Here is a 15,440-nt window from a genome sequence, read left to right as displayed (position 1 = left end):
ACTTGAAAGTTATGCCTTCTGAAACAATTACACTCTTACCTGCATAATGTTGTACAATAATTCAGATGGTGGCTTGTGTAGTAATACAGTCACACTTGCAATTTAGGTTCTTTTAGACCACTTACATTTTCCCTATTTTGTAATGCAATGAATACTAGAGGTAGAGCAGTATGTACCCTGCTGAATGCACTGCTGGCTAGACAAAGAATATATTAACTCTTCTGATATGTAAAGATGTATCAAACCTAATATATAGTGGTATGTTTGGAAAAGTATTTCAGTGATCAGTTAAAAAAAGTATTTGTGGGATTCTTTTGGTAGGAAACAGAATTTGATATTATTTTTCATTTTGTCCCTTCCTGTTGAAAAGATCACTTGATAGACGGGTGAAATCAGTTAAAATATATAAGAACTACAAATGCAGGTATTTGCAGGATTTTGAGCTGTATCATGGTAGACCATAGTCAGATTAGGCATTCTTTAGGCCTAGGTTTTTTCCAGTGCATAACAGTACAGTATTTGAGATTTGGGTATATAATTTCAGTTATGCTTGTTTAGGCATGTTGCATCTTTATACCTAAATGTAGATGGCAATGTTTCATGGTTTTTTTAAAAAAATATTTAACAGGTAGAAAAATCACAGGAATGTCAGGCCTTCTCATTGTGTAATTTTGACAGTTTTCTGTTGGAGACTACTTTGTGTTTTTTCTTCTGCTTTTAGATTATTGAAAAATAAGAAAACAAAGAGAAATGTCTTCATGTCACAATAGAAAGTCTTGTTTTATTGAGTAAAATTCTCTTTTTTTTGTAGTGTTTCTTTTGATCGGGTTTCAGACATCAACTTTACCCTTAATACAAATGAAAGTGTAAGTATGTGTTCCAGCATTGTCAGAAAAATTACTGGCTTTTTAACTTTGGCATGACCTCAAAGTTTTGGCAGTGGCTATATTTACTCCTTTTATGTGGAAATTACTGGAAAATAATTTCCCTACCTTATTCCCGTATAATGAGATTTGCTAATTGGAAGACGCTATTATTGTTCTTTTTGATCAGTTTTAAGCAGAGTTGCTTCTAGTTTGTGTAGCTGAGTTTAAGATCTGATTTGTGCATATTGCACACTTGAGTTTTATGACTAGAAACTATTTAAATCTTCAGTGAGATTGTAGTGACAGGAAGGTAAGAACAGAGACTCTGAACCTTGATATTATTTGTTGGTTGGGCTAAAATGACCCCTGCACTGCAGAAAATAAAGCTGGAGTACTTTGTGCTCTGGTTATTTGGAAGTTTCTGTGGGGTCGCTCCCACATCTCGTTCTTAAACTTGATGGCAACTCCTAAGTGTTGTTTGATCCACTCAACTTATTGGTAGCCAAGTAAAACAAGGAGCCTTACTTATTTTCTTGGCAAGTTTTAAATTAAGATGTTCTGGTTTTCTGCTGCTTTTAGAGAAATGCTTAAGATTCACTTCAGAATAGTTGTGTATTTTCAAGGTGTTTGCTAATGTAACGTGGATTTTGTACTTTTGCAATACTTAGGGCAATATAGCCTTGTTTGAGGCGTGCTGTAAGGAGCGGATACAGCAGTTCGATGATGGTGGCTCTGATGAAGAAGACATTTGGGAAGAAAAACATATTGCATTTACACCAGAGTCCCAGAGGCGTTCCAGGTGAGAAGGGTGTTTCTCATCCAAACAGCAGTGCAGTGAGCCTGCAGGAATGGTTCAGTCTGTCTGTTAGTACAGACTGTCCAGCATAACTAAGTATTCCCATTGTGTGGAGAAATGAATGGAGATGTGGATCTAGTGTTTAGTTTTCCAGCCTTAATTTGCAGAAGATGCGCTTTGGCTTTCATAGCTTCTTGGTTTTTTTTCCCCCTGCTGTGTATTTTTTTCCATGGCTTTTAAACTTGCCCAGCCATCCTTGCCTTGGACAAGGCAGCCCAGCTCCACACCTCTGTAACCTTGCTGTCCTCTCTGCGGTACCAATGTGGCTGTGAACATAGGAGATGCATTGAGTGGAAGGAGCATCTAGTCCCCAAAACTCAGGGCTGTGCTTCCTCTCTCAATATCTGCTGAAAGCCTCTTTTTGTGATCAAGTGAAAGACCTTAAAAACTTGCTTTTTTGAGAGAGAAATGAGGGGAATACTAACAGTGAAAAATTACACCTCAGGTAATCTGTCAGAAATAATCGTTGTAATTCTGTTTAGCATGAAACTGCAGTATTTCATCGTGCCCAGGGTGTTACGCTAAAACCAGAATGTAAACTCTCTTTTTGTATTTGAAGTTCGGGCAGTACGGACAGTGAAGAAAGTACAGATTCTGAAGAAGAGGATGGAGCTAAACAAGACTTGTTCGAATCCCACACCAGTACAGAGGACAAAATGGAAGTAGACTTAAGTGAACGTATGTAGCTTTTTTCCCTGCCACTTTGGGTTACAGGAAATTGTTAGATCTAGCAGCCTAATTTTGTAGGAGTTTCCTTGTTTGCTACTTTTATTCCACCTGTCTTAAAGTAGTCTTTTGCACTTGCAGCAGAGCATGCAAATATTGTGAAGCTTGAATTCCTTACATGTCTTAAATTATTCTCTCTAAAATTCATGTTTCTACTCTTCAAGAGTTCAAAAAGGAGGAGTAATAAGAAAGGGGAGGATAAAGTGTACTCATTTGTAAATATTGAATGCCTACAAAACCTAACAGGTTGTAAATCTCCAAACCCAAAAGATGGTATTTTTACTGGAAGCCTTTCAGACCAGCTTTTCATCTAACAATGGTTTTTTTAGAAGACTTCCTGCAGAAGCTAAGTGAACTTGCATTGTTTTGGTTTCAATTGTGAATGAAAGATACACACCATGAGACTCTTATGTGGAATCTTAACTGATGTAATTGGTTAAAAAGTTTCCATGTTTAAGTCAGGCTAAACTGCCTTTTGTTAAACTGGCAATGTCTGTAGGTAAAAGCCCTGTGCTTATCTAGACTGTAAGGAATTAAATTAAAATAGAAGGAAGAGTTAAGGGTTTTCTTTTCTTTTGTCAGATTGGTGTCGTTGGCATCTGTGTGTCAAACAAGTTTTGATCCATGTGGGTCTCCTCCCATATCTGCCTGGGTTGGAATTTCTAATTGCTAGTCAGAGCTTCCTTTTCAGCCTGTTTTTTTGTATGTAAGTGTTAATGAAAAACATGTTTCCCTTGGGTAGGTGAAGTATTTTGAATTGACCTATCCTAAATTAGATGCTATTCACAGTTGCTCCCAAATCTAAAATACCAATAAATATTTTAAGTTGTAAAAATCCTTAAACTTTTCTGCAACTTAGCAGTGGTATTAGTGCATGAGAAAGTATTTGAAGAAATTGAAAAAAGGGATGAATACTCTTAAGATTTTCACTATGATACAAATTAGTTTTGAAAAATGCTAACAAATGTTGATGTTAATTTGAAGGATGAAGTGAGATTATACTTGTGATCTAATATGTTTTATTAGTTTTGTTCTTCAGATAAACTGTGTTTTTTTTAGCAGAGTACTCTGAGTTACTGATCTTAAAATTCTGCCTTACTAGCAGAATTTTCATTTTAGGTAATATGTTCATTTTTTAACAGGATGTACAGGATTTTTCTGCATGTGCTTTGAAGTCTAGTTTTGAATTTTGCTTCTCTTTATGGAATGCACATTCATATGTGTTAGGCATATGTGCACTCAACATTCTTTATTGAAATTTGTTCCTAATGAACCTCATGATGGCTTTTCAGCACCTAACTGGTCAGCGAACTTTGATGTACCCATGGAGACTGCACATGGTGCCAGTCTGGATTCTGTTGGCTCTGCTGTGTGGAGTACTGAAGCATCTGTGCCAGCTAAAGAAACTGGATGGGCTTCTTTTTCTGACTTCACATCCTCTTTGAGGTAAGAATGTCAGTTATTCAGGGTGAGTTTGGTTTCCTGGGGTGTCCGTCTCTACACAAGCCTGTGTTGGTGGTGTTCTGATGGAATACAAGGTCTGTGTAAAGTGTCTGAAGAGCCCCTTGTGTTCCAATAGCATGTGTCTGTATGATCTCCCTTTCCAGGATGGGTGGGTACTAGTGTCATAGTTTTAAAAGAGTTTTCATGAGCCTTTGGGTCCTTTAATATTGGTCTCTGACCAACATTTGGACTGGTGGTTGGGTTTTTTTTTTTGTTTGGTTTTGTTTTTTTTTTTGGGGGGGGTTTTGTGTAGATTGAACTTGGTGAATGTAAAGGTTATAAAATGTTTGAAGATTCTTTTCTGTGGATGTTATAAATAGGTTAGGGTTTTTCTTTTTTAATTTCATATAGTTTTGCAGCTGTGATAACTAGGGTAAGTAGTTCTGCACTATTTTGAGAACACCCAAGATAATGCTGTTCTTTTTTTGGATTGAACTCTACACTCTGCTGAAGTCTTATGTATGTACCTAATCAAGTAGATGTAAATTTTGAATTGCCAAATATTGGCAGTCAAGAACTGATTCCTTCTCATATTAGAAGACTTTGCTTTTATACATTCAGCTTTTGACGTCCTGTCTGGGTATTAAAATAGCTCAGGATATAAAAGTATGATTTTTTTCCAACATAAAACAGTGTTGTTTCATGCTTGAGGCAGGTAAATTGATAATCTAATTAAGGGTGTAGAAAATTAAGACTTGGAGTTGTCACATTTTTGGATAGAAGAAACGTTCTATAAATGGTGCTAAGTTTCTTCAAGTGGCCAAATCTTGTCTTCTGACTTCATTTAGAATGAAAAACTTGTAGCTATACTGAATGTAAATGACTGCATTGGCAGTCTCTATAGAGAACTATCAAGTTGGAAAAAATGCATTTAGAAAATCAGTTAAAAATATTTGGAAATACTGCAAAGTTCTGGTGATAGCTGTATGCCTTATTTACCAGGGACATGTCCACTGCTACTTGTAATGTAACCAAATTAAACAAGTGAAAATGAAATGACCATCAAATGTCCTCAGTTCTGGTGGATTCTGCATTACCAAACTTCTATTTAGCATGTCTTTCCAAGACTCTTAAAAACAAACTTGCTGTAATTCAGTTTCAGTAGAGTTCTAGGCCTTATAGCTTTTATAGAGAACTAATACTGTTTCAAGAACACTTCTTTCTGCTATTCAGAAATGTTTCTAAAGCTTTTTTACTCTATTTGAAGCTCAAAAGACTCCTTAAGAAGTAATTCTCCTGTGGAAATGGAAACAAACACAGATCCAGGTGATCCCTTGAGTGCAAATGTAACTACTCTTGCAACACAGCCAGAGAGTAAGTAAACTGCATTTACAAGTGCAAATGGCTTGATTGTAGGAGTTGTACGTAAGAAAAATCTTCCTGAACTTTAAAATTTTAAGTTTCCAGAGACTCTTCTCTGGCTCTGCTGCTGTTCTGCCAGAATAAAAGTGACTTGTCAAAGAATTTCCCAACTATTTAAAATAGTTTCCAATTTAAAATAAAAGCCAGTGTTACTGTTACCTCTAGAAAGTCTGCACATCATGAACAGACAAGCATTACAAAGAAACAAAGTGTGTTCTATTAGAAAATCTTCCTCCCTCTGTCAGCATTTAGCTGAGCTGATGCCCAAGAGTTGTAGCCTTCAGTCTTTGTCCTGTGTGGCAGCAGGCCAGTAGCCTCAATGTGTTCAGATTTCTACTTCCTGCTCGTGCCTTTCTAAACCACCTTCACTGCGCATGCACCAGTTGTTTGTTCTACGTGTATGAAATGGTTAAAGGGGCAAAAATATTTTAATGAGTTTTTTTTTGTATCTGTTATTACCAGAGAGAGCGAGAAGTGCAAGTGTGAAGTCCAGGCAGACTGGGCTTCCCAAAGGTTTGTCTGTACTTGGAAACTTAGTGTCACATTTGTATTGTGTAGACTTGTCATGAATTTGGCTGTACAGAAAAATAATTCATCACTGTAATCCTACTAAAGCCTTGTTTAGGCAAAATTGTTACAGTAACCATTGTCAGTGAAAATGAAAAAAAGTTACAGATTGTGGCTTTTTTTCTTAAGCCATCTGTAAGTAATATTCATGCTCTCTCTAAATGTGCCACTTGCAGAAAGGTGACATGCTCTGTAAGGAAGAATTCAAGAAGTGTGCAAAACTACAAGAACCCTGTTCTTCTTATAATCAGCTTATGTACTTGCTTGTGAAGTAGAAAGTTAGCCAGGCAGGTACTAAACTACTTTTATTTCTACTTGTAGCCCCAGCAAGTGTTGCTATGGAGGCCAGCTCAGATGGAGAGGATGATGCGGAAAATGCAGACAAGGTAACTGAGACAGTCATGAATGGCAGCATGAAGGAGACACTGAGCCTAACTGTAGATGCTAAAACTGAAACGGCTGTTTTCAAAAGGTGAGAATGCCTATTTATTGTCTTCCCACCTTGTAAATAAAACACTGCTGATGGAACACTGTGTCATCAAAGAGAGATCTTTTTAAGTGATAATTCCTGGGGACTTAACTAGAAACCTTCCAAAGTAATTGTTCTGAAATTTTACTTCTAGTTAGTTACTTTAACATGCGACTTCACTTATCAAGCCTTAATTTCAATGGAGGATTATTAGCGGAAGACTGACTCAGCTTTTGTCCCTAATGCACATTATTGTGCATTTTTCATATACAGTTCTTTCAATACTGCACATCAAAACTCAGCTTTTAAAATTTTGCACAGAATTGTTAGATTTGGATTGGAATTTCAATCTTCTCATCCAGGCGGATGGAAGACAGAAGTTGAAGGGCATCCAAGCACTGCTCTTGAATGTAGCTCATCAGACACTTGGTCATCACTGTTGGTGGTATGCGTGATGGTGTTAAATCTATTCTGGTCTACAGGTGGCACATGGAATTCCAGAATAACTGGGAAAACAACTTCTTAATTTTTCTGTCTTCTGATAAAAAGTGCATTATTCAGGAATAAGTGTCTTACAATATGGTCAAATTCTATTTTGTGTGTATATCAACATTGTGGTCCTTTTACGAGAAAAAAACACATTTCAGTGTTGTCTACTCCATCCCATCTACTAAGACCTTGTGATCTTAGATTTAATGATCAACTGTGTTTTATTTAGTATCAAATATTTATGTAGAGAAATAGAGGCTACAGTCTGACCTGTGAAAGTGTTGCCTTTATTGAAGCTGGTGTGTTCTCCCTGCACCCTGATGTTCGCAAATTGGACCACACTGCTAGAGCATTTTGACATGCAACCCTCTTCTCATTCTTTTAGAATTACTTCCTAGTATCTGTCTGTATTCTGGCTTTAAATGTTGAAATTGTTGATATGTCTTGGAAGTTGCTTGAAGAAAACAATGCAAGTCAATTTCAGCAGAAGAAACTTTTCCAGTGTTAGTTCTTACACTGTCTGTTGTTTAAATTAATTTTACTTCATCCTGTTAGTGGTAGGAGATAATTCCTGAGCCATCCAAAATGAATAGACTTTGAAAAGCAAACAGCTTTCTGTCACTCTTGCTTCCATCCTTCTGATTATCTGAGTTACTTAACTTCTGGTGGTTTTTCAGCACAGAGGAAGGAAAATTTGTGACTGCACAGTGCTTCTAAATCAAATGGCATTGATAGAGGAATGAATCAAAGCACTTTAGAGAAGTGTGGGGACTCCATCCAGATTGATGATGTGAAGCCGTCTATAGTGCATTGCTGACTTAGTAAATGATGTGTTTGCTCTCCAGTTTGTTCTGTCTTTTGGACAATGCTTTTACCTGGTGTTCACTCTTAGATGTAAGATGTTTGCAACTTTGATTTAGTTATCCATGGTGTCTTTAAACTTCTCCATAAATTAGTTTAGCTCACATGCACTTTGAAGTTACGTGACTTGTGATACTGGTGCAAAAACTAACATCAAGAGGCAGCATTTGGTGACAGTTCCTGCCTACCTTCATGGAATCACCTGCTGGAACTGTCGCTAAAAGGACAGAGAGGTGCAAAGGGAAGCAATATCATAGAGTTGCCTCAGTCAGAAGGGACCTTGAAAGTTTATCTAGTCTAATCTTTTATGGGAAAGGGAACCTGGATGAGATTACCTGTCACTCTGTCCAATTGCATGTTGAAGACTTCTACTAATGGGAGCTCTGGAAAAGAAGTGTTAAAGAAACATACAATGGGCCTCAAAGATAAGGTCTGAAATGCAGAAACTGTTCTACTGTGATAGAGATGTGCAGCTTCATAGTGAGTCAATGCTCAAGTGGCATTTTTCACACCAGTTTGCTTTCAAACCTGGGAAAAGGTCTGAATCAAGGAACCGTTAGAGTAGTGAGAGGAAGTCCTACTCTGGCCTGCTCGCCTTTCAAAATGAATGCTTGCAGATGTCAGCTTTATCTAGGTTTCTGTCAAAACAAAATTGATGGTGTTGAAGTCAACATTGAGGGGATCATTATAGGCACAGTAGTTAATTTGTGGAAGGCTGCAAAGGAGAAAAATTTGATTTCTGAACTTAGTTCAGAGTAGACAGTAAGAAGGAAGAATGCTAGCAGAGAGTGCCTCTTTAAAAAAAAAAAAAACCTAGGGCACCACTTCTGATGGTGATGGTGACGAGTATTTTATTTGGAAGGAATGCAAAGAGTATCAAGGCAAATAAGATGGGGAAATTAGATGGGGAAAACTTGGTGAGAGATTGCAATGCAAAAGACAGTATTTTTGCAGGCTCTGCAGGATAGAAGGAGAAAAGAGAAGGATTCATTGAAATTTAAAGGATCCGTGGAAAGGAGAACTGTGAGAATAGGAAGAAAACCAGCAGAGGAGATTGGCACTTCTTGCATAAATAGATTTGTTGCTGCAGAGGTATAAGATTGATGTTTGTCTACTTCAGAGTTCTTTTATAACTATCTCTTGCAGGTATATATGGTCAAATTTGTATTTTAGTGTACTCATAATGGTGTGACTGAGGTGGAAGAGGGTGGAATAGAGAGGCAGAAAAGTTTGGGTTTAGAGGCAAAACGGAATATTTGTTTACTAATGACTTTTGAGGTTGCCTGGTTACATGGTACTGTCTTACACAGTGTGAGTGTATTGCTTTTTCACTGAACTTTGGTTTTGTTTATAAGAGGAAGTTTGTGAACTGGGCTGCCATCTTTATACCCCGTAAACCATACATCATATTTACTGTGGAGTTATTAGGGAGTTTAATATGTAAGATGGTAATGAGTTAATGATTTTGCTGCTGTGTTTCATGGACAGACATTATTAATGGAAGTTTCTGAGGGAATCTTGAATTTCTTTTATACTTTCTTCCATTTTTGCATACTTCTGGCTTCAGAGTGTTGAAATCCTATCGGTATGTATAGTAAAGGACCGTGGCTGTGATTGTTATCACTTCAGGCATCGCATACATTCCTTATTTCCTTTCTGATCATATTTGCAATCACTGTGTTTCCTGCCCTTTTATCCAGTCAAGTTTTAATGGATGTAAACACCAGTGCATCATTAGGTGTTTGTAAAGTCTAGAGCCATGTGCTTGATCTTCATGTTGCAGTCATAACTTAAAATCCATTTGCATGTGAAATATGAACCCATCTCAGTTTTCTTCTGTTTCTCCTGAAATTCTCTATAAATAAACTTAAAAGTGAAGTAAACAACTTTTTGCTTTTGTTTTGTTTTGTTTTTTTAAGTGAGGAAGGAAAATTGACTACCTCGCAGGATCCTTCTTGTAAATATGTAGTTGAAGAGAATACAGAGGTTGCAGAAGAGGTCCCTTCAGGTCTTCAGCCTACTAACAGCAGTCCAGAACAGAGGTAACTGCATTCAAGGATGCTTTCAGTTCTCTAAATAGCATTTTGTGTGTTTTTCTAATAGGATTGATCTAAAGAGATTGAGTTTAACTTAATCTAAAAATGTGCTTGCATCTATTTTATTAAATTCTCACAAGTTGAATTTTCTGTTCATTCTAAGACTCTTGAGTCATCAAATATGTATTTTTCCTGCAGGGAGTTGTAAATATCCCCATTCTGTTTTGTGACAGTGTTACTGAGTTAGAATAGTGAATTGATGCACAGAACTCTCCTGGCTGTTCTGATTATCCTGTATGTAGACTAAAAAGATGTAAGCGTGTTTGACAAATTTGTATTCTGGTTCTGGTTTTTAAGACTTGTTTATGAGCCGGTGTGTAAATAGGTCCTTTCTTCTAGCTTTTCTGCTCTGCATAAAGCTCAGACTTTATCAAGAACGGGATTCTAATCCGAAAAAACAACCCTGTATACTTAAAATGGGAAACCCCTAAACTCTTTCACAGCCTCTTCTCGAGATATTGTCTTTATCAAGATGATAATATTAATGCTGATAAGCATTAAATTGTAGGGAAGAAGTCCTTGGGTACTGGGTGATTGCCTTTTAAGTAAAAAGATGCTTGTCTGAACCAACAGAGGGCTCTCAGAGCTAGCAGTTTGCTACATTGCCTTTGGGTTGTGGGAAATCTCAAGGAACTCCTTTCATTGAATCCTGCTGCCTTCAGCAGAGCTCAGAACTTTCTCTAAAGGTGGCTGTTGCAGTAGATCCTCGTAAGCACAGGATAAATACCAAGATAAACATAATGGTGCTTTTGGGGCTCCATGTATGTATGACCAGTGGAAGGAGTCCCCTAGGTAGGTCTCTGGCTGGTGGCTAGCAGGAGCAATCTCTGCTAGGAGCCCTGTTCTGTCATGGACTTTTTTCAAGTTAATGAGTGAGTGATGGTCATGCAGACTGTCACACTTCCTCTCCATGCAGTATGTCTCTTACCTTCCAGGTTTCTCTAAAACATGTTTGCTTTTGTCTAGTGCTGTCTGTCTTTTCTCTAATGTTTACATATGTTTTTTAAAAAGTGTTTTTAGAGCTTAGCAGCCAAAGACTTAGCTAGGGGGCTCCTGCTGGTCATGTGCATGTAGAGCACGGACCCCAGAGTGGCTTCTCTGTGATGTCCACCATCAGAGAACAGGAGTTACAGGTAACTTTTCTCATCTGTAGTTTCAAGCAGTATTTGCATTCTTTTACAGAATCTTCAGATGTATTCCATAGACTTGCATTAAATGGAAGTTGAGATTTTTTTGCCTCTCTTATTTGCATATTTTTAATGTCTTCATGCATTGATTTGATCTCTTTGTGCTAGTCCAGGGCAGCTGAACCTTGTTTACACAAAACTTTATCTAGAAATGTATATACTGTTACTGTTTTCATTCTTGTAGGTTTGCTCTCCATTTTCCTCCATACTTCATGAACGTTTCATCTTAATGGACTGACATTCAAAGTGTTTGTGAAGGGCTGTTTGTAGATTAGATTAGTAACTAAATCAATTTTTAAGATGCTGTTGTTTTTCCTGTTGTCATAGCTGCTGGCTTTTCAGTGCAACCTTAAATACTCCTGGTATCACATTTTGTGTGACGTAATAAGATTTGGATTAGTATCAGAAATGTGCTCTTTATTAGTAATTATCTGAGATACCACATTTCTAGAGCTCACTTAGTGTCTCAGCTAATGAAGATCACACATTCTTTAGTGGTGTGCTCAGTTAATTGAGTGCTATGCTTAATTAGGAAATAAGGACTCCAGAAATGCTGGTCTGCAGAAGATAATTGGGATGAGCATGTTATTAGCACGTTTCCTTCCTTCAGTTCATGGGTTATGCTGTACAGGATCTGGGATTGTTGGTTTTTGGATTGCTTTTTATTGTACCTACCTGAATGTGCTTTGAACCTTTCTTGTATACTTATATCTGTTTTTTTGGCCCCTTAGGACTGATCAACACACCCATTTAGGAGAGGCATCTGTTAATGGCCCTGTATGATATGTGATGTCTACTACCTTGGCTGAAGAGAAAGAACTGATGTCCAGGTGTTTGAGTGTTTCTTGAGGATATCATCTAGTCCCTGTTGAAGCCAGTCACTGCTGCACTAATTTCGCAAGGAATCAGGACCAGCAACATTTATATTCTAGATTTTAAGACATTGTACAGAAATTCATAAGTGTAAAAATATTGCACATTGAGAAATACCAATAATTTTTGCGTATGTTTATATTGTATTGTTCTAAATAATGGGGGGCCTGTGAAATAAGATCCTGCTACCCATGTAATGATGACAGTAGTGTTACTATAGTTAAAATGGCTGTAAGAATAGTTTTATAAAAAAGTGAATACAAAAATCTAATGTATTTGAGACATAACTATTTGACAATTAGTGTGACCAAAGTATTTAGCAGTTTTCTTACATTTTTCACCTTGTAAAAAAGAAAAAGAAAATTCATGTTTTTTCTGAAACTGAAATGCCCTATAAATGTTATTTTGGTTGTTTTAGCTTACAAAAGTGATTTAAATAAGAATTTTTTGGTGTTCAACATTTTACAAAAGGTTTTTTAATTGGTAATTGTTTTCTGTATTGTTCAAAACAGATCAAAAAATGTAAGTCTATTGGTAGAGATTTTAAGTATTTATTGCAACAGCTTAGTTGACAAATTGATGTTACTGTAAAGCCATATGTTCTGTTAAGTCTAGTTTGCTTGAAACAATACCTTCCAGGTGAAACACGAGAATATTTGGAGTGCACATGGCTTGTTGTGTTTAAGTGATTCACCTGCCTTTTCAACCATTCACTAAGATTTAGTTTAATACCAAGCATTATACAATGGAACATTTCAGAACAATCTGCGTATTTAAAACGCTATAATCCTTTTAGACAAGTCAAGTAAAAGAAATGCCCGTGCTGCTAATGTAATTACAGTACATGCATTTTAAAAGTAAATAGTGTTTTTAATACAAATTTTGGCAGCAGAGCATGTTAATTGTTAATTTCACTGTACTGATCTGTGTGAGGCTTTCATTTGTATGTTCTAAACCAGTTTTTTCACAGCTGGTTTGTGTATATATATAGTGATTATGGAAACTAATTCTGTGTAATTTATAATTTTCTATGTCAGTGTAAAATTCCATCAGCCTTCTCAAACAAACAGAAGCAATATACTGTATATTGCCACATTGTCTGGTGAAAGGGTTAAAATACTCCTGCACTTTTAGACACAAAACCATTTTTGTTTCTGTAATAGTTATATTCATTTATTTTTTACGTCATTTGTTTTCCTGACCAGTATTTAAAGCCAAAAGGATATTCTAAACAATGGCCAATGATTCATTTTAGAAGGCGTCCCAAGCAACGTGCCTAAACATTACATTGCATACAGAAATAAAAAAACCCACATTTATGTCACTGCCCTTACTGCTTTCTCTTTTGCATTTTCTGCAAGGTTCAGTGCACTTGTCCTTGGAATTTTTTGCAAATTGATCAGTTGTATGAAAATGAAGGGGTAAACCGACAATGTCATAGGTGGACTTGGTAACTATGGTTGCCCTTTTATTTGTACTTTATAAATGATAGAGTCCAGTCAGTTTCTAAGTTTTCTTTTTCAGTTCAGAATTACTTTCAGATCAGCTCGACCAAAACCATTTTGTGTGTTAGCTTTAAGGTTGGCAGCTGTCCTCTTGTCACTTTCTGATCTGTTACTGAACAAGCAGCTTTGGAAACAAAACTGCTCATTTGAACACATGAATTGCAGTCAAGTAGAAATTTCAAATACAGGCAAGCAGCAAGTTGGTTTGCATAAGTTTGGTGCTTGTAAGGAATAAAACCGGAGTCCTTTCCTGTGGAGCTATTTGTTCTGTGCTAAAAAGTTGGTTTATCTAGCTCTGTCAGCCATGAAAACTGGAGAACACAGTAGATGAAATTGAATTTGGGCCCTGTTGCCTGCAGTTCAGCAAACTCTTGTAGTTGTCCTTCTGTTCATGAACTGTCATATCAGTCCACCATTTTGAGGAAGTGTAGGGTGTGTTTTACCCACTCACTCTATCACTTGTACAAGGAATCCTGAACTTGAAAGCATTGGAGGTGTCTTTTTGGGGGGAGGGTGTATGGGTGTGTGTAAACTCACACACCTCTTTTGCCAGCTTTTATCAACACTGCTGCTGCTATGCTGCTCACGTAGCCTTACAAAAATTTGAACGTACTGGGAGAATCCTGAACAGCTGTTACCCAACCTGTTTAATCAGATTTGATGTGCATGCAATGGAATTTGAGTCTTCCTTATGAAAAGGTATTTTAATGCATTTGCAGCATGGACTAAAGTCTAATACCCTTGTATAGGTTTGAGTTCCTACAGTGTTTTTAGCAGCAATTACGATTAAATGAGCTTGCCTTGAAGGGCTTGTCCACTGCCACATTCCTCAGTGCTCTTTGAAATAAGAGCTGGAGCTGGAGGCTCAGTCACTTAAAACTGAGGAATAATGATGTCAGTTGATGTCAATAGGCAGTGGATTTAACCCTCATGACTTCTCTGGTAAAGGATTTTTGCTCAAGCAACAGTCTGTTTCAAAAGTGGCTAGACCTGTAGTATCTGTAGTAGCTCATTGCCTCTTCCCACCTGGCAGAGTTGGATGAACCATGTTTTCTTGACCAGTGAAACCATTATTTTTAACTGTAAACCCTGTACTAGATTTATAGCAAGATGATTCCATTTAAGTAAAAGTGTAAGTCGTCATCTTGACTAACATTGCTATTAATTCACTGAAAAGATAACAGGATAGTGGAAACAATCTCATGATATCATTGTACATGGAATCCCATGTGACCATGCTCTTGAGTGAAGTCTACATTTTTGCACCTATTAAACCTTGTATCTACCTCTTGAAAACAGTGAGTTCTGTGTTGTCATCAGCATACTTCTGTGGAAACTTACTGTGACATTCATTCTTTGTGTGAAATCCATTGAGGAGACTTGTGAGGAAGATGAATCAGGTTCTTATTGTCATTCATGATAAACTACCTTTCTGTTTAAATTAGTGTTAATTTTCTTGGAGGTTTTTTTTTCTGACATATGTCTCATACAGTTATATCAGGAAGTATTTACTGTATATAACTGGCTCTATTAATAGACTTAATCACTTTTGACTGTCTCAGAATAAATAGTCCTTTCTCCAGTGTAGTATAAGTGCTTTGAGTTTCATTATGGAAGTGTCTGTATTGTTTTCCAACCCAGGATGGAAAATTGCTGTTATTGTGGCAGCGAAATGTCTTTATTTGGTGAAGTTTTTAACGTCTGTCATTTAGTTTCTGCATCTTACTTGCTAGCAGGTAAGGATTTGGCATCTTCCTGTCCTTTTATTGTTTGGGTATGTAAGGTTGCAGCATGGAAGGAGGTGAAGGCAATAAAACTAAAATAAAAAACATTGTAAAGATAGAGCTATTTTTCTGTTTCCCATAGATAGGACAGTTCAAGACATTTTTTGGACTTGTTCAGATATGGTTCTGCTATTTGTTTCAAACTGCGATTTGCCCTGTGTTTAGTCTTGGTTAATGACTTGTGTGTAATCACACTTATAATGATACCCAAAGGAAATCTGTGGGCTTCTTACTCTGCTGCCACAAGCTAAAGCACTAATGAGACTTGGACTTTACTGTGTGTTTTGCTGATAGCA

At 37.0% G+C, this 15,440-nt stretch overlaps 1 protein-coding gene across 11 annotated transcripts in view; it reads left to right on the top strand.

The window, feature by feature from the left end:
* PPP6R3 (protein phosphatase 6 regulatory subunit 3) overlaps positions 1 to 14,947 on the top strand; it is a 52,439-nt gene extending 37,492 nt beyond the window's left edge. For 8 of the 11 annotated variants that reach the window (XM_085062706.1, XM_085062707.1, XM_085062710.1 and 5 more), the window contains 9 exons: positions 812 to 866; positions 1,535 to 1,665; positions 2,282 to 2,400; positions 3,741 to 3,894; positions 5,159 to 5,265; positions 6,202 to 6,352; positions 9,267 to 9,284; positions 9,619 to 9,741; positions 11,714 to 14,947. In XM_085062706.1, coding sequence (XP_084918832.1) covers positions 812 to 866; positions 1,535 to 1,665; positions 2,282 to 2,400; positions 3,741 to 3,894; positions 5,159 to 5,265; positions 6,202 to 6,352; positions 9,267 to 9,284; positions 9,619 to 9,741; positions 11,714 to 11,765 — 910 coding nt within the window. In that variant the 3' untranslated portion in view covers positions 11,766 to 14,947. Of the gene's footprint in view, positions 1 to 811; positions 867 to 1,534; positions 1,666 to 2,281; positions 2,401 to 3,030; positions 3,155 to 3,740; positions 3,895 to 5,158; positions 5,266 to 6,201; positions 6,353 to 8,653; positions 9,221 to 9,266; positions 9,285 to 9,618; positions 9,742 to 11,713 lie in introns of those variants that run through there. The other 3 variants (XM_085062705.1, XM_085062711.1, XM_085062712.1) reach the window with 3 other exon arrangements.
* Positions 14,948 to 15,440: the final 493 nt, after the last annotated feature.

This window comes from Lichenostomus cassidix, chromosome 5 (genome assembly GCF_008360975.1).
Source record: "Lichenostomus cassidix isolate B80296 chromosome 5, HeHo_3.0, whole genome shotgun sequence".
NCBI classification, from domain to species: Eukaryota; Metazoa; Chordata; class Aves; order Passeriformes; family Meliphagidae; genus Lichenostomus; species Lichenostomus cassidix.
The sequence above is the reverse complement of the archived record's forward strand: the minus strand, read 5'-3'. Positions and strand labels throughout refer to the sequence as shown.